Source organism: Malus sylvestris, chromosome 9 (genome assembly GCF_916048215.2).
Source record: "Malus sylvestris chromosome 9, drMalSylv7.2, whole genome shotgun sequence".
Taxonomy (NCBI): Eukaryota; Viridiplantae; Streptophyta; class Magnoliopsida; order Rosales; family Rosaceae; genus Malus; species Malus sylvestris.
Genome location: NC_062268.1, coordinates 13,149,584 through 13,173,510, shown reverse-complemented (window position 1 = coordinate 13,173,510; position 23,927 = coordinate 13,149,584). Strand labels below are relative to the sequence as shown.

The 23,927-nt window shown below is 38.9% G+C and overlaps 4 protein-coding genes across 5 annotated transcripts; 3 read left to right on the top strand and 1 right to left on the bottom strand.

Moving 5' to 3' along the window:
- Positions 1-1,094: 1,094 nt before the first annotated feature.
- Positions 1,095-2,736, top strand: LOC126582705 (vegetative cell wall protein gp1). Its single transcript, XM_050246877.1, has 2 exons — positions 1,095-1,467; positions 2,289-2,736. The coding sequence occupies exons 1-2, from the start codon at positions 1,169-1,171 to the stop codon at positions 2,338-2,340; spliced, it is 351 nt and encodes a 116-aa protein (XP_050102834.1). The 5' UTR covers positions 1,095-1,168; the 3' UTR covers positions 2,341-2,736.
- Positions 2,737-3,646: 910 nt separating this feature from the next.
- LOC126582703 (uncharacterized) lies at positions 3,647-7,762 on the top strand. 2 transcript variants are annotated; one of them, XM_050246875.1, is made up of 8 exons: positions 3,647-3,894; positions 4,698-5,026; positions 5,224-5,309; positions 5,534-5,680; positions 6,082-6,184; positions 6,298-6,410; positions 6,661-6,777; positions 7,218-7,762. In XM_050246875.1, exons 2-7 carry the CDS (start codon positions 4,789-4,791, stop codon positions 6,751-6,753), a joined length of 780 nt encoding a protein of 259 aa, XP_050102832.1. In that variant the 5' UTR covers positions 3,647-3,894; positions 4,698-4,788; the 3' UTR covers positions 6,754-6,777; positions 7,218-7,762. The 2 variants fall into 2 exon arrangements, with proteins under 2 accessions (XP_050102832.1, XP_050102830.1); XM_050246873.1 differs by having other exon boundaries at positions 3,650-3,894; positions 6,661-6,787.
- A 357-nt stretch (positions 7,763-8,119) lies between these two features.
- Positions 8,120-8,626, bottom strand: LOC126633810 (uncharacterized). The gene has a single exon (XM_050304363.1). The coding sequence runs from the start codon at positions 8,624-8,626 to the stop codon at positions 8,120-8,122; it is 507 nt and encodes a 168-aa protein (XP_050160320.1).
- A 1,493-nt stretch (positions 8,627-10,119) lies between these two features.
- Positions 10,120-13,154, top strand: LOC126582701 (disease resistance protein RPM1-like). Its single transcript, XM_050246872.1, has one exon. The coding sequence runs from the start codon at positions 10,148-10,150 to the stop codon at positions 13,010-13,012; it is 2,865 nt and encodes a 954-aa protein (XP_050102829.1). The 5' UTR covers positions 10,120-10,147; the 3' UTR covers positions 13,013-13,154.
- Positions 13,155-23,927: the final 10,773 nt, after the last annotated feature.

Below are 23,927 nucleotides of genomic sequence, written 5' to 3'. Positions count from 1 at the left end.
TATTCACTCAATGACTAAAAATAAGATAAAGAAAATTCTGACGTTAAACTGTAAGGTGACAGAAACTTCGTAGAAAGTCTTACCTTAAGAATTTTTTTTCTCTGCCTTTTGGTTAAAATCAAAGTTAATAATATATGTACCTTTCATATAAAATCACATTTTGTGACAAGAATCGGTGATCAGAAATTTCATTAACATTAAAATTGAATCCATCTCATTCTCAATTCTCTATTAGTTGAAATTTCTGGTCAACTTAACTTGGTAGGTCGCAGCTATGTTCAACCTGCAAAGCAACCTGTACTTACTCACAGGGTCTAGGACCTTGGTACAAAACCTATCGAAAACAGGATTGGTGTCCAACTAAACTATGGCACACTTTTAATTATAGAGAATAAGAACAAAATCATTTTCATCATCGTCAGGCTTCTACGTTTACTAAAGTATGAGTGTTAAACACTTTTTAAGGTATGTTTACTAATAAGAATTAGCTTACAGGGAACATGTATCATTTTCATTCATGCGTTTATTTACAACTAAGGATTAAGAGAAATGCGTATGATTCCAATTCACGTGTACCAGAAAAAAAAAAAAAAAGGATCAAAATTGATTTTGAGTATCGGGGATATGTTATTCCCTTTATATCTTCATTCTCATGATAAGTAAACATGCCCCGATTTCTAACTTTGCATGTGTTTATTTTTTATGTCAAACTTTCTAGCTATAAACACATATGAAATTATTAAGAAAAGTGTGAGATCGTAATTTAATACTTGAAAATCATGATCATATAAGTTGTCGGAGACTAGTTGGTCCGATTCACTTTCCTTACTTGTCCTCTTAAGTTTCTTGAGTCTTTATGCTTCTCATTTCTACTATGTACACATGAGCAATACACAATTAGTCAAAGCCCAAAAGAAAAAGTACAGACCTAGAAGGAAAAGTAAACGAGCTTACCAAATTGGCATGTAAATATGCGCATGCAACAAGGAATGAGCAGCTGAAGAGCATGCCCATGACCGTTAGGTTATACCTAAGATTCAAACAAAAAAACTCCCGGGAAGGTCATGACTTTGTCTCGGAGGGACACATTGTCCTAATTACATACTTCCAAGGCCAAGAAAGAGAGAGGGAGAGAGAACATTAATTTGCATGTAGGGGAAATATTTCAATGGAGGACGATGGTGAGAAAAAAGCCTACCCGTCTCCGACATCATCTCCTCCCACACCTCCCTCTCCACTTCCAATCAGTGTAGGGCCTGGCAACCAAAAGTACATATTCTCACCGTCTCCTTCCCCCTCGCCGCCTTTCTCTCCGGCTCCCTCGAGCCACACGTCAGCTGAGAACTTCCCTCTTCTGCCTCGTGATCAGAAGCTCTCTAGTAGTCCTGCAGGGCCATCGGTATTCTCGTTGGATTATCGGAGACCGCCAGAGGATTCGGATTCCAAGAGCTCATGCCTTAAAGACTTGTAAGTCCCTTCTATCTCATTACAAACTTAGACAGCATTAGCATTTAGGGGAAATAATAGATTAATTAGTTAATCAAATTTTTGCTTACCATAGTGGATGAAATAACAGATCAATTAGTTAATGAAAACATGTATAAGCATTAGAATTTTAGAGTTTTCAATCCGTGTAGTTTTGCAGTCAATGATCAGTTACAGCAAACAAAAAAGAATTATTACTTTTTAAATATTGATTTTTTCAACATTTAAATGGGAAATGATTTGTATTTACTTATTTGAGAATCATGGCAATGCGCAAATTCAGGCAACTGTATGCAGATGATCTTGATAGGGAATTTCGACTGGTAGGTTTTTACTTTTTTCCTCCTTTTTATATTTGAGAATCATGGCAAATCCACACTGATTTACTTTCTTTGATCCGAAATCATCCAAAAGCCTAGACCAACCAGTCAAAGCTGAGCAAACGTAGAAACACACATGGTAAAAATCCACCACAACACACAGTCAATAGTGAAAAATTGTGGATTGTTTATTAAGAAAAGTTTGAAGACCCACAGAAGGAAATTAACCTACCTGTGAGTTGACTGGTAGTTAAGAAAGTCAACCCCTTCAACTGTTTCACATAGTTTTGTATTGCTATCAATGCTAGTGATACTGGGAAGGGAATTCGAACATAGATCCTCACGTGAGTGCAAGGGTAACTGCTTTTAAACACTGAGTTACAAGCCTCTTGCAACTATTCCGAAAAGTTAACCATGTAGCTTTTTCTTTTAATTCATCAGTTAATTTGACTAATAATGCTATCTATTTCCTTCTGAATACAGGTTAGAGTGGTTCATAGAAAGATGCTGCAACTGTGGTGCTAAGTCTCAGTAGTTTTTTTCTCATTACAAATACAAAACAGAAATGCAAAAAAACAAGGAGAAAATTAATCAGGAGCAGTCAATTTGTAAAAGATATGTTTGCTTGCAGTACTGGTTTTACTTTAACCTCCAGGGATTCGGATTTATCAGATTTGCAGCTGCAAGTGAGTACTTCTAACATCCTTTCTGCCAACTGACCGTTGAGATTGATCTCTCATCAGATGGGTTTTTTTTTACCCCTCAACTACTTGAAGACCTGCATGCAGCAAAAGTGAATGAGTATTTTTATTATTTTGTAACAATTAATATTCTTGGCACAATCAGATTTTCCCAATTTTCTGATAGAATATCGGAGAGATTCTTGTCACTGTAAATGTTTGCTTTGTCATTAAAAATTTGAATTACTTCATGTGGTTTGGTTAATTTGGTTAATTATTTGATTCAATTAATTTTCTCATAACACCTGCCTCTATAAGTACCTTTGTTTTCACAAATAATAAAATAATTACATTAAATTTATCAATATTATGCATAGTGGGAGGTGCAAATGGTTGGCCAACTTTGCTAAACCCGTATATGCTTTCTAAGGACCTTTTAAACAAAACTTCACAAGGTTTCTTTTTTTGACAAACGATATAACATTTACAATTAACCCACAATACCTGAACGAAGCTATAGCGTTACAAATATCTATCGTCCTCGTCATCCATGTTAGATGAGCTAGACTGTGGATCTTAGAATTAACAAAATGCAATAGATGGCTAGTTTGGAGCTAATAGTTTGTGTAGATTCATATGGTTTGGCTGGCTGGCATCATGTGGTTTGGTTTTCCAGGCATATTTCACCGAATCTTCAACTTCAACCTTATACTGATTACTCTATGCTGCAAAATCATATCAGAAAAAGAAAGAAAAAGGGAAAAATATGTTAGAAAAGGCTGGCCCATATGTGAAGTAGAAGAGTTTGAACTCGAAACATGACTTCATCAAAGAAAGATGAGATAATGATCTATGTTAGATAATGCCGGCCCATATATGAAGTGAGAAGAGTTTGAACTCGAAACATGACATCATAAAAAAAAGATGAGATTAATGATCTATGTTAAAAATGGTCGGCCCATATATGAAGAATGATCTACTTTAGATAATTTGCACAAAAAATATGTAATTCATGAGAATAGTTTGAACTCGATATGCAATTTCATTTATTGGCTTGATTATTTTATGCATCTAAAGTCAATTTTTGTTAGCTTATGATCTTGTTTTTTTCTAGTGTCTTAAATCTTTATTTGTTATGATTGTTCATCATTTGGATGATTGGTCAATTTCTAATTACACCCACCGCCCACCCTGCCTGCTTACTTTTCAAGGCCTACAAATACGAAAACAATTTTAAAATTAAATTAAAAAAAAAATCCCAAATTTGTTAATCATCCTTGCACCCTTCAAAGTCCACCGTTTCACTTCAATTCATAAGAACCCTAGAATTCGAATCTCAAATTCCCCATCCAATCGATGCCTGCATTGTTTCAGTCCGATGGCGATCTTCCCGTACTGCTAAATTTCGGGTCAGCCCCCTTATTTGATCTCATAAAAATTCAATCTTTGCTCGAAATTTGTTAATTTGTTGATTGAATCGCGTTCCTTTTGATGAGAAATTTGTATTCTTTAATCACATTTTTAGGGTTATGATTATATGTCATGTATTATGTATTAAATTTATTAATTGCATGCTTGATTTTTATTTGTTTATTTAATTTTCTGGGAAGAAATAAACCTTCTTTTCTTTGGACGCCAAGTTATATAATTAGGGAAATTGAAAGCTGGAGCTGAAGTTGATGCTATACATAGTAATTAAGTTGGAATTTTATGCTAAGTATATATAATTATCATGATGGGTTATTCATTTAAGAAAATTCAAGGGTTTTTTTTTTTTTTTTTTTTCTATAAATAAAAACAGTGGGATTTTGTTTTCATAAGTCAAGTAATTAGGCCATGTTATATGTTAGGCTGGTTGCAAGAGCTTGGAATTGTAGTACCTATCAACGAAATCAGTAATAATCGTTTGTTATGCTCCTATTGTTTCTTGAATCTTAATTGGTATATGGTATATCCATGATTAGCATTTTGCTTTTTTGAATCCTCGAAATTTCTGCCGATGTTGTTGCATGGATCTTGGTACTTTAAGCTCTATATATTTCATACTTGTGCATATGGATGTTTTATGGAAAGTTCTTAGAGCAGTTTGGAATGTCAAATTATTATTTTTAGTACTGGAACAAGATTTTAATTTCCATAGAACTAGTAACAACAACTTGACATGTAATGCAGGTTCCTAACCAGTGTACTTTTCATCTATTTGTTCTAATAGGTTTTTTCTTAGTTCCGTTTGAAATGGTCTGTTGGAGCTATAGCACTGGCAATGACTTTTTCTTTGGACTCCTGACTCAACATTCTTCGCAATGCAATTAGTATCAAATGATAGTCATAAGGAAGATATTACAGAATGTGAACCCATCTTATGTCAGTCTGACATTTCACAGAGACCCACAGAATCTTCATCCTCATGTGAAATTACAGATGTGCTAGGTGATTTTCCTGCTACTGATGAAGAGTCACAAATTCTTGACGTCAATGAAAATTCTAAGTTGGTGAGCCCAGAGCAACCACAGTGCCGTATTTGCCTTGATGCTGAAGAAGGTTCTTCTATATTTCCTGGCATTTCTTTGTGTATCTTCAGTCTACTGTCACCATTAGTTTTTCGTGAAAAGGTTCAAATGATGTAGAGGATACACGAGTAACTTGCTGGTGAAAGTAATCATAGTTATGTACCTTTTCGATCATTATTTGGTGGCTAGGAAATTCAAATATCTTAACGTTGTTTATTTGTCTCTCAGGGGAAGACTTAATTGCTCCATGCCATTGCAGAGGTACTCAGAAGTATGTCCATAGATCATGTCTTGATAACTGGAGGTCAACAAAGGTCAACATTTTCTTCATCCCTGCTCTTTCCTCATGATCTGCAGATGCTTTTTTATATATTCATTTTAGAATAATGCAAATGCACATAATTGTGTTGAAATTCTTGTGATGTTTGTCTAATTTGGCACAAGTAGTGAAATAAAGGACTTATTTATTTATTTCTTTAAAGACTAAGTTCCTTTTGTAGAGGCTTGGTATTAATTATTCATATATTTATTTCTTCAGGAGGGCTTTGCTTTTGCTCATTGTACAGAATGCAGGGCAGTGTTCATATTACGAGCGAATGTCCCTCCCGATCGCTGGTGGTTGAGATTGAAATTTCAGTTCCTTGTTGCTAGAGATCATGCATTCATTTTCATCATCGTGCAACTGGTATGTTTACAAAACCTAATGTGATTCATATCATTTTACCAAATAGGTATTTCTCCCCAAATAAAAGAACTTAGGCATTTACCCTTAAAATTTATTCAACTTTGCACAGGCCACAGAAGAATTAACTAGAAACAGAAAGTACTGTTTGATAGATTAGCAATAGTCAGTTTTAGCACACGTTTGCAAGGTTGTGTTATGTTTCGTAAAGAAGGGTACTGTTAGAAATGATCCTAATGGTAATTGAAATTTAAATGTTCCTACTATTGGTAACTCTAAACATTACTGTTAGTTGTTCAGTTACTTCAAACAAGTGACAAACTCTTATGGAAGAAGAAGAGATAAGACTTCCCCGTCAGTTTGTCATTCCTGAAATTTTGTGCTTATTTTATTTTTTTCATCAGATTGTGGCATTCTTGGGAGTGATGGTGTACAAATTTTATGGAGACGAACTAAGGGAGATGTTTGGTTATGAGGAGCACCCGTATGGGTTTTATACTATGGCTGGTATGCTAACTTCTTGCTGCCCTCTGAACTCCCTATATTATATCTATGTTCTTGGTGTAAGACATGCTGATTACACTAACTGCAATCTAATTGCATGTATTATTTTGTTGCAGTTTTAGCTATTGTTTTGGTGGGTTTGCTTTATGGCTTCTTCATAGCCATAATATGTGGACAGAGAATCAATGAACGGCATTACCATGTACTTGCCAAACAAGAATTAACAAAGGTCTAGTTCTTGATACTTTGAACGTACAATGGAACTCAAACTATTCATACTGAATCTTACTGGCATTGAGGACTAAAATTTATATTCCAAGTTATGAGTTCTTATGTTCAGTTGTATCTAACTAAGTTATATCGTGGATTATGCTCTACACACAACGTGATGTTTCATAGACATAATATGTGGACAGAGAATTACTGTAATTATTCCAACTGAAAGTTAACTGGTACCTTTGTCCATTTTGTGATGCCAGGAATATGTTGTAGAAGACCGAGAAGATAATAAGAACGCCCCTGAGCTAGACCCGAGCCATGTGACAGAGCTAAGAATGTTGGGCCTTTATTAGTTGGAAGTCTTCATTCCCTAAATGGTCTCGTCTTGTAAGCAATTTTACCTTCTGCAACTGCCTTTCCATATTGTTTTTTTTTTACTTTTAAAAATTCGTTTTTCCTGCTTTCCATGTCTCGACGAAACCTGCCACTTGGATTCTGATTGTTTTGTATTTTTATCCGTTTGCGTGGGTTGATCTTTTGCGCTTACGTGCACATGCATATTTGTTTGTATTAACCAGTATTTAAAAATGACGCAAAATAATGCAAAACTAATAAATCCAGGTTTCTCTATCTATGCACTATTATACTTATCATTTCGGTCTTGATAGCTCTGAGTTTGTTGGTTTGTTGTTCCCTCGCATGTTCTTGTTACATAGAATCTGGGACTTCAAGTATTTGATGGATGCATTTTCTGAATATATCTTTGACAAGTTTTTGTGTTTTTTTAGTCTCTCATTTTCACTTTTATTCTCTTCAGGTTTCCTTATGGCTTGTAATTTTCCAAGTGGAAGAGTGAAACCTCATTTTCCTGTCAGATTCTTAATTAGCCGATTACCACCTTCTCGACTCCTGCAAGTTTTGCCTACACTATTTTACGCTTCCTTAAATCCAAGCCCAACAGTATCCCACATGCTTTCTTCACGGTCTTGCTTTGCTCTGGTTGTGTCTTTCAGATGCGGAATTTGGATTTCTAACTCAGCGATGGACCCGAAAAACATTTTCTCCTCACCAGGTACATGGAACTGATCAACGAGCATTGTCTTTGCTGTCAAACGGAACAGCAATTACACAAGTGGTTTTTTCCAAAAATTAATATACGTGTATCTTCATTTACTTGTAAATTATTCTTAGTCATCAGCATGTATTTACAAATAAGTACTTACGATTTTCAAGCAGAAAACTGATGTTTATACTTTTTTCTGCATTCATTGTGCGTCTCTTTTTTTCTTTTCCTCTTGTTCATCCTGGTTGGACAGTGTTGTAATTCAATTTCTAGTGTTATATAAAATTCTTCTCTTTGCACTTTCCAGATTTCCTATGATACAAATCGTGATTCATGATTCGTTAAATTATCAGCTGGAATTTCATATGTGAATGAAAGTGTTATAAATGTTCTTGTAAATTCTTTCTCCTGTTGAACGATTTGTATCTTTATGCATTAGGATCCGGATTCATGGATCGCTCGGGTCGATAGATCAAAAGAAGATATAACAATTTATCAGAGAGAGGGAGAGAGTTGTTTCAATGAGACTATAAGCTGTTATTCTCTTATTTTAGTGAGATCTAAGTCTCCAAAAGCTAAGAAAAATGGCAACCAAGGTAAAAAGAAAAACCCTAAACCCTGCATGTCTGTGAATAACTGAAAACAAGATCAACTCCCTACTGGTGCTTTGAACCAAATGCATTGAGAGGAGCAACATTCTGTTGAGCACAGTTGTGCTTAAGCAATGCGGAAACAGAAGGAAATAACGGGAACAATTTCGGCAAGCATTTCTCATCAACTTCGACGATGGCCTTGCAACAAGCAGGGCCTAGCGCAAATTTACCGGTAAAGATTGTGGTAATAATTTCCTGTGCACACCCTGGAATACCCTGAAGTGAAGACCAACACTTTGCTATCTCAGCCGGGTCCACTGGCGGTCGTAGGCCAGGAATTCCTGGTGGCAACAGGCCTGGGATCCCTGGCGGCAACAGGCCTGGGATTCCAGGTGGCAGCAGGCCTGGGATCCCTGGCGGCAATGAGCTTGGGATCCTAGGTGGCAGTAGGCCTGGGATATTGGGAAAGTTCGGGAGTAGCGGTGGGGGTGGCACGTGCGCAAATCCGATTGCAGCGCATGTTGCCATAATTAGCAGTAGCGAAAACATTGCCTGAACTTCTCTAGACATCGTTGTCGGAAGAACTTGGCACTCACGTATGTGCTATATCAGTATCAGAAAAAAGGTTAACTAGATTAGCTGTGTCGATGTTGGAGAAGAGATTTTAGGATTTATACAGTGCTCAGGTGAGTAAGTTACAATGGAATTAAATTTTTTATTTAGTCTAACTGCAGTTTTTCATCTTTAAGAGCATTACTAGAGCAGTTAAACGTTATAAGTGTTAATTATAGCAGCAACTAAGTTACAGAAAATCTGTTCTTCAAGATCGTAAATCTGTTCTTCGTTCTTCATTTTTCCTTTTAATCTTGGTAACTTGGCGCTGGCAGTTGAAAATTACTTACTGCCAGTAGAATAAAAGTTACACAGTCAATATGTATTGTATAAAAATCTACCAAAGCTTGAGAATGTTTTAAATTTTGTCATAGACTTAAAAGAGTTAGGAAGTTACTTAACACTTTGACCAAGCAATTTCAAATGAAGGCAGTTACCAAGCAATTTCAAATGAAGGCAGCTTTTTCTTTCTGAGGCTTTCTGGGAAAGCAGCTTTTGCTTTGACTTTCGAATCTCAAAATATATTCACATTCAAATGAAATCATCCGGTAGTTGCTGAGATTGGCTGCCTGCAGAAGCAACCACAACAGCAGCTAATTACTTGTTCAAATGTATATTCACTCCACTAGCTAAATCATCCGGTAGTTGCTGAGATTGACTTTCGCTCCTTTGTTTATTGTGCGAGTCACTTTCGCACATATATTTTCATCTATGTAAATTAGATCGACCAAACATATTATTTTTCTTTGTTTAGAAGGTTCGGTTCAGTTTTATCTGGTGCCGGAAAAACTGTTGTCATGCTATCGTTTACTTGCGATGCAATTGCACGCAACTTGTTAAGTATTGGATAGTGCTAGCCACACATCCATTTTTACTTGTCACACACCTCTCTCAATTTTCGACCATCAGATTGGATGAAATGAAGAAGATCAGTGACAAAAAATTAACAAGGGTGCGTGAGAGGTAAAAATGAGTGTGAATAGCAACTTCCTAACCATTTTGTCGGAAAAATGATCTTGGTTCTTGTGGATAGCAAGTCAAGAGGAATGCTTAGAAGACTATCAAAAGTGGGACTCTCTATGTATTCTCCGTCACTTCATGTTTTAGGCACAATGTTTTATAATGTTGGTACGGAAATTGACATTAAATTGTGAGGTGACAAAAACTCCATGGATGAGAGTTTCCTTAGCATTTCTCACAAGTCAATAATTGGATTTTTTAAATTTGAGTCATTTTCTAGGAAATTTCATGGACAAATAAATTACTACAAAGAAAAATTACTAAAATCCGATTGCTTTGTCACAAACAATTCAAAATCCAGTCGCTGTTGCTTGTTCAGTTCTGTTACTTGCACTAAAAGGCATCTGAATTTTTTTTTGAATATTTATATGTTGCCCCTCACTTATATAACTCCATACAATTTGGAATAGAGAATCAGGTGAGGAAAAAAGGATAATTGAAACAGTAAAGAGAGAGTTGATGGCAGAGAGTGCAGTAAAGTTTCTGCTCGACAAGGTTGCACCATTTTTCGAAAATGATCTGCAACTTTTGGGAGGGTTTAGGGAAGAAATCGTGTATCTGAGAGGGGAACTGGAGCGCTTGACTGCGTTTCTGAGGGTTGCTGATGCTTTTGAAGAGAGTGATGAGGAAGTCAAAGTATGGGTGAAGCAAGTAAGAGACATTGCTCATGATAGCGAAGATGTTCTGGACGAATTTACACTTCTCCAGGCACATGATCATGGGAAGGGGTTATACAGCTCCATCCATAAGTTTTCGTGTTGTATTAAGAACATGAAATCTCAATACCGAATTGCTGCTGAGTTACAAGGCATCAACTCGAGAATCAGAAACATCTCGGAGGTTCATAGGAGGCTCAGTCACAAGTTTAAAATGGCTGAACAAGGTTCAGGCTCTTCAACTGCAGATCAAATGTGGGGGGACCATCGTGGTGATGCTCTACTACTAGAGAAAACTGATATAGTTGGCATTGTCAAGCCTATAAAGCAGATGGTAGGGTGGCTTGTTAGCGGTGGTTCTGGACGACAAGTAGTTTCTGTGGCTGGCATGGGAGGACTGGGGAAGACAACCTTGGCGAAGCAAGTCTATGATGCAGCGGAGGTGAAGAAGCATTTCAAAGTAAGCGCTTGGGTCACAGTTACCCAGTCTTTGAGACTCAGGGAACTCCTCAAAGACATGATTCAACAACTCCACAAAGCCATCCGAAGGCCAGTTCCGCAAGGAACAAACAATATGAACAACAATCAATTGAAAACAATGATCAAGGCCTTCCTGCAGAAAAGGAGGTATCTAATTGTTCTCGACGATGTGTGGGACAGGGACGGATGGGCCTCTCTGAAGTATGCCTTGCCTAACAATACTTGTGGCAGTCGAGTCATACTAACTACTCGAAAAGCTGATGTAGCCTCGACAACCAGCAAAGAATCTGGAGGTAGAGTCTTTAATTTGGAGCCCTTGCCGCAGTTGGAGTCATGGGAGCTTTTATGCAAGAAGACATTCCAGGGGAACTCATGCCCTCCTTATTTAGAGGAAATCGGTAAGTCTATCTTAAGAAAGTGTGAGGGGCTGCCCCTTGCCATTGTGGCAGTCAGCGGTGTTTTGGCTACCAAAGACAAGCGCAGGATTGACGAGTGGGATATGGTTGGCCATAGCCTTGGTGCTGAAATGGAGGGCAATGACAAACTCAAGGACTTGAAAAAAGTACTTTCACTCAGCTTTAATGACTTACCTTACTATCTCAAGTCTTGCTTCTTGTACCTGAGCATCTTTCCCGAGGATCATCTAATCGAGCATATGAGACTTGTTCGGTTATGGATGGCAGAGGGTTTTATCGAAGAAAAACAAGGCAAAACACTAGAAGATGTTGCAGAGGACTACCTCAATGAACTGTTGAATAGAAGCATGATTCAAGTAGCAGAGACAACAACCGATGGAAGGGTCAAAAGCTTTCGTGTTCATGATCTTCTCCGTGAGATTATCACCTCCAAGATAAGAGATCAGAACTTTGCCACAATAGCTAAAGAGCAAAACATGCCATGGCCTGATAAAGTCCGACGCCTGTCAATGCATACCTCTTTGCAATACATACAGAAAAACAGGTCCGCTTCTCAACTACGTTCTCTGTTTATGTTCGGAGTTACTGAGAAGCCACTACTGCAAACAATTTTTCCTGGAGGTTTTAGGCTTCTTAGTGTGTTGGATTTGCAAAGCGCACCTCTCAATGTTTTTCCAGTTGAAGCAGTCAACCTTTTCTTCTTGAAGTATCTAAGCTTGAAAGGTACCAGGGTGAAAACCATTCCAAAATTTATAGGGAAGCTTCAGAACTTGGAGACTTTGGATCTGAAGCATTCTCTGGTCACTGAGCTCCCAGTTGAAATTCTGAAGCTTCAACATCTGCGTCATCTTTTAGTATATCGTTATGAATTTGTACCTTACGGGGATTTTCACTCAAAATATGGCCACTCCAAATATGGCTTTAAGGTGCTTGCAAAAATAGGGGCCTTAACTTGCCTTCAAAAGCTTTGTTTCATCGAGGCAAACCAAGATGGAGGTGCCATATTAAGGGAGCTGGGGAAACTAATTCAGTTGAGACGGTTAGGAATTGTACATTTGAGGAAACAAGACGGAAAAGCTCTTTGTTTATCCATTGACAAGCTGACCAAACTTTGCGCGTTGTCCATAACTTCTGTAGAAGAGGATGAGATCATTGATCTGCAGCACATTTCTTCTCCTCCTCTACTGCTTCAGCGCCTATACTTGCGAGGACGTTTGGAGACATTGCCTCACTGGATACCTTCTCTGCACAGCCTTGTCAGGTTATATCTGAAATGGAGTAGGTTAAAGGACAATCCACTTGTATTCATTCAGCATCTGCCCAACCTAGTACATCTCGAATTATCTCAGGTGTTTGAAGGAGACACATTGTGTTTCGGAGCTGGTGGATATAAGAAGCTCAAACATTTAGGCATTGATAAATTTGATGAGCTTAGATGTATAGAGGTGCAGGAGGGAGCAATGCCGTTCATTGAAAAGCTAAGTATCCAGCGCTGTAAATCGTTAGAGAAGGTGCCATCCGGGATTGAACACCTGAACAAGCTGAAGGTGCTTGAATTCTTTGATATGCCGGAAACGTTAATCAAGACACTGAGTCCACATGAACAAGGCAATGATTATTGGAAGGTTGCGCATATCCCGGAAGTTTATTTCACCTACTTGAGGGAGTCTGGGTGGGAGGTCTACACTTTAGAGGGTTTTAATGAAGGAGAAAACTTTCCTCAAATCACTTCTCTCATCAAGAGCCACGAACTTGAAAGCCGATGGAAGTAATGTTTTCACTGCACTTGATCAGTATGATATTATTAAGGAGATGCTCCATACATTGCAAATTACTGTAAATACTCTTGTAGATAGTTGCAAATACTCTTGTAAATAATCTTGTTCAGTTTGATATTCATGTATATATTATATATGTTGATGTCTTGGATTACTCAAGATGTAGAACAAGCAACCAGAATTTGGAATTTCGAAAGGGATTCCAAGAGAGAACAAGAGTTAGGTTTCAAAGTACGAGAAACAGAGGAACTTTAGAACCAAAAGACACAAATGGTTTCAAGTTGGTTTAGAAGATGTCAATGACAACTTCTACTATGTTATGAGAGGCTGGAAAAGTTCTTTCTATACCATGAACACGTATAAAGCCCTTCTCACACATATCCAACGTCTCACATACTAGTCACTATAATGCATGACCCAACTTTACGTTTATCGAATTTTAGATTCTACATAATTTGTGTATACATTAGATCCATAATTGTTGAATTATGTGAATTGATATTGCCAAGAATTGCATCATATATCTTCTCATGTGACACGCCCGACCCTGATATTCTGCAAACACCAGGGTAGGCACGTGTTGGCTGACACCCGAAGGTGACGAAACCATACAAACATGTATGAGAACAATGAATATGAATAAAATAATAGCAATTTAATTATAATGAATATACATTTAAGGAACGTGTTCAGAGTATATAACTAATCTAGTACACTAAAAAGAAATAATATAAAATTGAATGAACAAAGGAATGAGTCCTACATCGAGAGGTCTCGAAGATGCCAATGGGGGAGTGCCTTGATGACAAGATTGTACGCTTCGATTCTAAGTATTGAGGGGCTGCAAAACAAAACATGAGTGGACCAAGTTGATATATATAAATAATACGAAAACAGTTAATTCTTAACATACTAGACCCCATGTTTAGAAAACTCGTATAGCATAATAAATAATAGGTTTTTCCGAAACCCTTAGCATGCCATAAAACCTTTCATAAAACATATATCATATATAGTGTGTTTAGTAGTGGTCTATATATAAGGCATATACTATATATAATATTTCATTCACCCGTAGGCATATAGAACACTTCTTCATTCATCCGAAGGTTCTACATCACGCGCCCGTAGGTAGGTCATTCGCCCGTAGGCAGATCATATGCCTGTAGGCAGAAGATAAGCCCGTAGGCACCAACCAAATGCCCGGCCGTAGCCAATAATGTATCTCCTGGCCGAAGCCACCAACCTATGCCCGGCCGAAGCCATATATAAATATCAATCACCTGTAGGCTCCTACAGCACCCACCCGAAGGTAGATAAGTATCAATTGCTCATAGGCTCCTACAACACCCACCCAAAGACATATATAGAAGTATCATTTGCTCGTAGGCAGTATCATTCACCGGTAGGCAGATTGTATGAATAACCATTAAGTAAGTACACAAAAACATTAACTTAAATTTCTAATATATATATATATATATATATATATATATATATATATCTCTCTCTCTCTCTCTCTCTCTCTCTCTCTCTCTCAAATAAGAGCTTAGTAACTAAAATGTCATATAGTAAAACCACGTTCGTAAGTAGGTACATAGTCATCAATCATATATACCACAAAGAACGTAAAGTTGATAAAGCATAATATATCATAAATTGTAAATCCAATTTACTCATAAACGTTTCATAAAACGTAGCCGTTAAATCATGCTTTTCGTGTATGCATTTCTAATAGTAAAATCATGCATTTTGGAAGGGGTCCACTCACAGATACTTCGCCGCCGAAGAGCCACGCAAACTAGCGAAGACGGAAACAGCACAATAAATACACCTAAGCACACATAGAGGGTCCAATTAATAAAACTATATCATAACAATTGAATTTCAAAAAAACGGACGTCATAAACGGATTCAGGATGTCGAAATTAGCCTAGGAGGGGTCTCGGACAAAACTCAAAAAAGTCAACGGGTCAGACCGGGTCAACAGTTTGGTCAATGGTTAGCGAGTTTGCTCGGTTCATTTGGGTCAAATGGGTTGGGTCTGTTCTCTCTTGGGTTTGGGCCAGTTTTACTTGGGTTTTTGGGTAATGGGTTTATGGGTTTGGGTTTGCCAAAAGGGCCGGTTCTATGGCCCAAAGGACTAGGTTAGGTTAGGTTACCTTGGGTTGGGTCTGGCCCGTTACACTCACAGGTCACTGGACCCTATTGAAGAAGAAGGCCAGATTTTGGTTGGATTTTCCCTAGTTTAAATGGAGCTCAAATCTTAACTAAAATTCACCATATAATATACCGAAATGAAGCCTGTGAAGCAAGGAATCTAACCATACCTTCCTCGTGGCCAACTGTGGCTAGAAGATGGTCGGAAGACGCCTGCAAACCTTCGGTCTTCGTAGGAAAAACTGGGGAGGGTCTCATCAAGTTGGTTTCTGTGTCAAAATACGTGTACAAGCCACAACTAAGCTAAGAAGTCTGCCATTTTAACAAAATGAGGGGAAAAGGGAAGGACCTTGAAGCTTACCTTGGTCAAAATTGGCGGAGCTCGCCAAAAAGTCCAAGCACAGTCATTGTGCTACCATAACTAGAAGGAGAAATGGAGATATGGAAGAAAAGATGATGGTGATCTGGAGGTATGGTTCAAGGGCTCGCTCGAGATGGTGGGGTGGTGGTGCTGTCTGTGTGTGTAGTTTGGGAGGGATGGGGAGAATATAGAGAGGAGGGAAATAGATGAAGTGATAGGGAGAGTGAGACTCACGGGAGGGAAGAAGAGGAATGATAGTGGGCCGGGGGACAACCCAAAAGTAAGTGGGCCCCCCTTGGCACACCTAATAAGACCCAAAAACAATATTTTAAACAAATATCACATAACCCAAATGAATTTACCAAAATACCCTTCTGTTTCGTAAAAATCTGGGTTGACTTGTTACAATCTATCCCCGTTAGGAAAATTTCATCCCGAAATTTGAAATAACTTGCTACGTTGAAATACTCAAAAATAGGAAGAAGAAAAATATGTATAAAGAAGAAATCAAGTCAGAGTGGTTGCATTAAAGAGAATATGCCACACCGTCGCGAGTGGTTTGCCAGATCCTCTTTCATGCCTCCAAGCTCCTACTTTCATCCCCCATCAATATAAAAGTAAAAGCATACTTTATAAAGATATAAAGTCAAAATTGTATAATAACGTATGGTCAGAAATATGTACGTAGTAAGATAGCATCAAAAGGGATAAGTACTAACATAGAGGTAAAAAACTAGTACTAGACTTAAAATTGAAAGTGGAAACGACTCAACCAAACATTTGTAATGTCAAAAAGATAGTATTTATAACTAATATAAGGTAAAACAAAATACTCATACTGAAAATCAAAACCGAAAATGGAAGTGGGTCCTGCCCAAGCATTCAAAACGTCACATATTTCGAGAATAGGTGTGCGTCTTTGGGTCGAACCTCAACAATAACTAAACAGTAACAACTATCATAGATGGGTCTACTTGTCCACTTGCTTAACAAACCTAACGAATATCCCATCGATATTACAGTCGGCCGTTCGAGATATCAACAACACATTGTTGTCTTGATAAGCAAGTAGTAATTTCCTAAGGATGCAAACATACCAATTTGTCCAACCCCAAGTCAAACAACAATACAAGCACTCAGTTTCTCAAATTATAAAATCAAACATCCGAAAACCAATTCGCAGAACTCCACTGTCGAACCAGTGTTGTCGATAGAATCTATCATACCAAGTATCAAATAGTGCCATACACAAACTGAGAATAAAACTATTGTCGTAACTACTCCAAAAGAAATCGGTGTAAAATCTAATCATTCAGCAACCATAATCGAAAGAACGCAACACATCATTCAAGATCTAGATAGTTCGTTCAAGATTGTCTAACAGTCTGCAAATAAAAATATAGTACATGACAAACAACTTAGTACTTGAGGCATTCACGAAAACTTCACAAACTTAGAAGTGAAATGCGCATCCGAACAACAAGGTCTTGGAGTGATGTAATCGAAAGATGTGTAGAGGCGAACACATATCGTAAACATGTGTTTCGTGACTAACCGCAATCATCGCTCTCTTAGCTGAGAAGTACAAGATTTGAAACCTATATTAGAAGAATAATCATCCAGACTACTTCCTTCGAATAACGACTGCTGCTTCAAACCATTCACAGAAACTGGCTCACAATTACCAGACTTGGAACCCGAGATGGAATTTAATCTCAGTAGATGCCTATAAGAGGTGTGTTAGGGTTGGGTGGAAGATACCTTTAAATATTTGAGCAAATGAACATATATATATTGTTGGGAAAGAACTACTAAAGTACGATATTATGCTTATGAATTGTAGCCAGATAATATAAGGTGACTATTCATGATTGGTGATGCAATCCGCTGACCACCCGTACTACTACCTTCACCAATCCCTTACTAAAAGGCCGTTCAAACCTCAAGGCCATATGAAACTCTTCTTGATAATCTGGTAAGCTCGTGAGAAGGTTATGTTCCAAATATTCCTGCTAGCATCTATATGAAATTGGGCGCACGCATCCACCGAGTCGATATATCGTGAATTCCTCACTGATTGAGCAAGAAACTACGTCGAGAAGGCTAAACGAACACTCTAGGATTTGAGGGTCAAAACAAGTCCATTAAATCTAGAGTACAAGATATCTGGATTTGAATATACAACTCTGATGCTTGAGTTCATACAAGTACCTAGCTTGATTGGGTAGTAACAAATCAAAATGGTCGAACCTAAAAATTAGCTATCTTGGTTTCCTGATGATCCATAGTCATGTCACAAAATATCCAAGAATTCCGTACAATGGGAAATATAACTGATTGAAGAATATTTGATTATTGGTGTGTCTTTCTACTGAGGTATCCAACAACTACGCTTGCACAATTAGGCTGGTACATGATGGTGTAGTCATAGACATTTATATACTCTATCAACCACCGTCGCCAGAGACTTAGCTTATTTCGATTGAGAATCTAACTAAGAAGTTTTGCGAGGTTGATAAAGATCTTATGCGTTTCACCACGGTGAGGGTGTCCTTAGATTTTTCAAGTCAGGACTATAATTGTAGGATCTAGGTTGAAAATAGGACGGTTCTTATCAGCTGGTCCTAACTGTCGAAAAGTAAAAGCGTCACCCAATACGCTGCCCCAGTGCACAATGACACCTTCAGTAAAACATCACCGACAGATTCGAAATTTATTGGTGTTGTCGAGGAGTATATGAACAATGGTAGGGGTGAGACGAGATCTCGAACAAAACTGATTTATTCCCTAGCCGTAGATGAGAGTTTGGGTTATGGTTGGAGAATCGTTGGCAACTGTTGATAGAAATCGACAAGACTAATGATATTTCGTAATTCACGACACTCGAGAAGATTCTCGATTTCCAACTATCACAACCTTGGATTTGGTAAGAACAACTTCTGCTACCAAAGAAACTCCCAAGAAAAGTATATACTTTAGACAAAAACAACGTTCGAAGAATTTGACGTACAACTGACAATCGATATTTAGTGAACCTGACTTTGTGGTTGGAGTAAGCAATAAGGTTATCAATAGAACAATCACCGAAAATTGTTCTAAGGATCCATATGATTTCCTCAGTGGGAGCGAGTCCGAGGACATTGATTTGATCCCACCAACTATCACTTACTGAACTTCGCAACAACTAGTGCTACTCGTTTCCTCCAACATGCACTTCGAATGTTTTGAGCAATTTTCATATAGGTATGACTTTGCCCGCCATTCTTAAGGAACACATGTCGTAGAGTGACATCACCGTTTTAGGTCTCCAAACTCAAACCAGTTAGAATTTTCCTTTTAACCACACTCCTAAGTAGACACGACCCTGCTCGTAATTCCTAGGGAACGCATGTTGCAGAATGGCACCACCATTTCGGATCTACAGCTGATCTTAACCAGACTTCCTTTAACTGAGATTTCTAATTCACATCACTTCAATGCAAAATTGATTATGCCCACAATTTCTAGGAAACGCATGTTGCGGAGTATCAATCTGATGTTGAAAGTCGTCCAACAATCCATTTTGTCACAGATGAGGTACAATCCCGACACAAATCCTTGTATTTCAACCAGAAGGTGACAAATCAAACAGAGAAAGGTTCGCACAACTACGCCGAATGACACCAAATTCGAAAGTCATGACATCCAAATGACATCATGACTGACTCACTACTACAATAATAGAATATCCTAAGTATGCTCTGATACCAAATTGACACCCCTAACCCTGATATTCTCCAAACACCAGGGTAGACACGTGTTGGCCGACACCCGAAGGTGACAAAGCCATACTAACATGCATGAGAACAATGAATATGAATAAAATAATAGCAATTTAATTATAATGAATATGCATTTAAGGAACGTGTTCAGAGCATACAACTAATTTAGTACACTAAAAATAAATAATATAAAATTGAATGAACAAAGGAATGGGTCATACACCGAGAGGACTCGAAGATGCCAATGCATGAGTGGACCAAGTTGATATATATAAATAATACGAAAACAGTTAATCTTTAACGTACTAACCCCCAGGTTTAGAAAACTCGTATAACAAAATAAATAATAGGTTTTTCTGAAAACCCTAGCATGCCATAAAACCTTTCATAAAACATATATCATATATAGTGTGCTTAGTAGTGGTATATATATAAGACATATACATATATATAATATTTCATTCGCCTGAAGGCATATAGAACACTTCTTCATTCATCCGAAGGTTCTACATCACGTGCCCATAGGCACATCATTCGCTCGTAGGTAGATCATACGCCCGTAGGCAGAACATACGCCCGCATACACCAACCAAACGCCCGGCCATAGCCAATAATATATCTCCTGGCTGAAGCCACCAACCTACGGCCGGCCGAAGCCATATATAAATATCAATCGCCTGTAGGCTCCTACAACACCCACCCAAAGGCATATAAGTATCAATCGCCCGTAGGCTCCTACAACACCCACCCAAAGGCATATATAGAAGTATCATTCGCCCGTAGGCAGATCGTATGAATAACCACTAAGTAATTACATAAAAACATTAACTTAAATTTCTAATATATATATATATATATATATATATATATCTCTCTCTCTCTCTCTCTCTCTCTCTCTCTCAAATTGGAGCTCAGTAACTAAAACGTCATATAGTAAAACCATGTTCGTAAGTAGGTATATAGTCATCAATCATATATACCACAAAGAACATAAAGTTGGTAAAGCACAATATATCATAAAGTGTAAATCCAATTTACTCATAAACATTTCATAAAATATAGCCATTAAATCATGCTTTTCGTGTATGCATTTCTAATAGTAAAATCATGCATTTTGGAAGGGGTCCACTCACAGATACTTTGCCGTTGAAGAGCCACGCAAACTAGCGAATACGGAAATGCCACAATAATGCACCTAAGCACACATAAAGGGTCCAATTAATAAAAATCTATCATAACAATTGAATTTTAGAAAACTGATGTCATCAACGGATTTAGGACGTCGAAATTAGCCTAGGAGTGGTCTTGGACAAAACCAAAAAAAGTCAACCCAAAAGTCAACGGGTCAACGGTCGGGTTAACGTCGGTTTGGGACGGGTCAACGGTTAGTGGGTTGGCCCGATTCATTTGGGTCAAATGGGTTGGGCCAGTTCTCTCTTGGGTTTAGGTCGGTTCTACTTGGGTTTTTTGGGTAATGGGTTTATGGGTTTAGGTTTGCCAAAAGGGTCGGTTCCATGGCCCAAGGGCCTGGGTTGGGGTTTGGGTTCAAAGGGGTTTGGGTTGGGTTACCTGGGGGCTGGTCTAGCTTGTTACACTTGCGGGTCACCAGACCCTATCGAATAAGAAGGCCAGACTTCGGCTCGAATTTCCTGAGCTCCGACGGAGCTTAAATCTCAACTAAAAGTCACCATAGAATATACCAAAATGAAGCCCGTGAAGTAAGGAATCAAACCATACCTTCCTCATGGCCAGCTGTGGCCGAAAGATTGTCAAAAAACACCTGCAAACCTTCGGTCTTAGTAAAAAAACTGGGGAAGGTTTCCCCGAGTTGGTTTTTGCATCAAAATATGTGTACAACCCACAACCAAGCTCAGAAGTCTGTCATTTTAACAAAATGAGGGGAAAAGGGAAGGACCTTGAAGCTTACCTTGGTCGAAGTCGGCGGAGCTTGCCGGGAAGTCCAAGCACATTCACTGTGTTACCATAACTAGAAGGAGAAAGGGAGATATGGAAGAAAAGATGGTGGTGATATGAGGGTATGGTTCAAGGGCTCACCAGAAATGGTGGGGTGGTGTGGGTGGTGGTGCTGTTTGTGTGTGTAGTTCGGGAGGGATAAGGAGAGTGTAGAGAAATGGAAGATAGATAAAGTGAGAGGGAGAGTGAGACTGATGGGAAGGAAGATGAGGAAGGATAGTAGGCCAGATGACAACCTAAAAGTAAGTGGACCCGTATTGGCACACCTAATAAGACCCAAAAACAATATTTTAAACAAATATCCCATAACCCAAATGAATTTACCAAAATACCCTTCCATTTCGTAAAATCTGGGTTGGGTTGTTACATCATGCATTAAATTATATGTTGAATTAATTTGAAAAAAAAAATTAAAAAAAGGTGGTTTTGTAAAACCCTAACATCGCTAGCTCCATGCTATGCCGTCGTGCAAGTCGCCAGCACCAGAGGAGCAGCCTGTGTCAGTTTGGTGAGCCCAATTCAGCCATGAATTACAAGGCTGCAAGCCCATAACCAAACTGTACGTTTTAGGCACCATCGTCCCCACCCAAACCTTCGGCTCAAAGCCAAAGTCCTCCTCGTCGACTTTTCCGACGAAAACACAACCAACATATCACATCCTGACCTGGGCCCCCACCACATCCTGGGCTCGACTCCACTATAACATGATATTGTTCACTTTGGGCCCCGACCACACCCTCACGGTTTTGTTTATGGGAAATCACACAAGAACTTCCCAATGGGTCACCCATCATGGGATTGCTCTCGCGCGTACTAGCTTAACTTTGGAGTTCCGATGGAACCCAAAACTAGTGAGCTCCCAAAAGGCCTCATGCTAGGTAGAGATGAGAATATACATATAAGGCTTAGATGATCCACTTCCCTGGGTGATATGGGATGTTACAATCCACCCCATTAGAGGCCTGACGTCCTCGTCAGCACACTCGCATCGAACGGTAGAATGGCTGAGATACCAAATTATCACATCTCGGCCCGGGCCCCCACCACATTCTAGGCTTGACTTCCGCCGTAGCACGATATTGTCCGCTTTGGGCCCTGACCATGCCCTTACGGTTTTGTTTCTAGGAAATTGCACGAGAACTTCCCAATGGGTCACCCATCATGGGATTGCTCTCGTACGTACTCGCTTAACTTTGGAGTTCCGATGGAACCCGAAGCCAGTGAGCTCCCAAAAGGCCTTGTGCTAGGTAGAGATGAGAATATACATATAAGGCTTAGATGATCCACTCCCTTGGGCGATGTGGGATGTTACACAACAGTCGTGTGATTTGGACGAAACTCATCGTTTTCACTAACGATCTTCGAAATTCCAGAAGAATTTTGTGATTTTTTTGTAGGATTCACTCGAATCCCTTCAGTTCTCACACCCCTGACGTTGAGGTTCAACCTTTGTCCTCCAATCTTGGTTCTCTGATGAACCAAGGCTTGCATAAACCATGGAACACCACATGAAGTGGCGCCATTGACTATCTCTGGGGGATACCCACACCTAGCGCCGTTAGGGTGGCTTGAAGATCCAACTCGACCCTTAACGGGCCTCAGATTCCTTTTGGTCCATATCGACAACACCCTTTTTATTGGGCATGCTTACGCTGAGCCTTAACCCACATCACCTGCCCTTTGGGCTTTGGTGATAACCCAGCCCGAGAACCAGTTGACCCTTCTGGGCCCCTGCCGTTTCTCCTATGCACTGCGTCACACACAAACACAGCCTCTGCTAGTGTGTGTGTGTCCATGCCGTACTGGATCCCAGCTCACACGCTGTTGCATTCGTGTATGCACCACACCAGATTAGTGCCCTTCATGGGCCTCTATTTTTGGGCTTGCGTGTGCAGCCCACTTATTTATGATGTTGGACCTGCCTGCATGCTAGGCCTGAGCCTAACCTTGCCTATGCCCAATTTGTGGGCCTGGATCACAGTACTAAATTTGATAAGCCCATTAGTGGGCTTTGGCCCATTATTTTGGGCCTTTGATTTTAATTGTTTTTTTTAGACAATTTGGATTGATTTTTTCTATATATATTTGTGTTTGTCTGCAGGAACATATATACCTGAAGTTCATAATTATTTTGAAACCTGAAGTTTCTAGAAACATGCCTTGTATGAAAACCTGAAGTTTTCTTTAAAACATCACCCATGAAAAGCCGAAGTTTTTTTCATGAAAATTTAAACCAATACATATGGATTGATTTTTTCTCCATTACACTAATCACATCTTGTCCATTTATTTTGTGATAGGAACATGTCGAATTTGAACAAACTCGACTTCACAGCTTTAGAGGTCTTTGGAAGGAATTACCTCAAGTGGGTCCAAGATGTGAAGCTCCACCTCACCGCAAAGAATTTGCATCCCGCCATTAAAGATGAGATAGACAACCTGGTTGGCAAAGTTGAGAAAGCCACTATCATGATCTTCATCCGTAGACACATTCATGACGCACTGCAAATCGAGTACCTTGCTGAGGAAGATCCACGAGCACTTTGAGTCGCTTTAGCTGATCGTTTTGATCACTAAAAAGACATCTTCTTGCATGAAGCAAGACATGACTGGCAACATATGCACTTCTAAGACTTCAAGTTTGTGAATGAAT

Excerpts from the sequence above, each read along its gene's own strand:
- LOC126582705 (XM_050246877.1), top strand. The coding sequence starts at position 1,169 with ATGGAGGACGATGGTGAGAAAAAAGCCTACCCGTCTCCGACATCATCT. Across the intron at positions 1,468-2,288 it reads AGCTCATGCCTTAAAGACTT|GTTAGAGTGGTTCATAGAAA; the intron begins GTAAGTCCCTTC and ends TTCTGAATACAG.
- LOC126582703 (XM_050246875.1), top strand. The coding sequence starts at position 4,789 with ATGCAATTAGTATCAAATGATAGTCATAAGGAAGATATTACAGAATGT. Across the intron at positions 5,027-5,223 it reads TTGCCTTGATGCTGAAGAAG|GGGAAGACTTAATTGCTCCA; the intron begins GTTCTTCTATAT and ends TTTGTCTCTCAG. Across the intron at positions 5,310-5,533 it reads ATAACTGGAGGTCAACAAAG|GAGGGCTTTGCTTTTGCTCA; the intron begins GTCAACATTTTC and ends TTATTTCTTCAG.
- LOC126633810 (XM_050304363.1), bottom strand. The coding sequence starts at position 8,626 with ATGTCTAGAGAAGTTCAGGCAATGTTTTCGCTACTGCTAATTATGGCA.
- LOC126582701 (XM_050246872.1), top strand. The coding sequence starts at position 10,148 with ATGGCAGAGAGTGCAGTAAAGTTTCTGCTCGACAAGGTTGCACCATTT.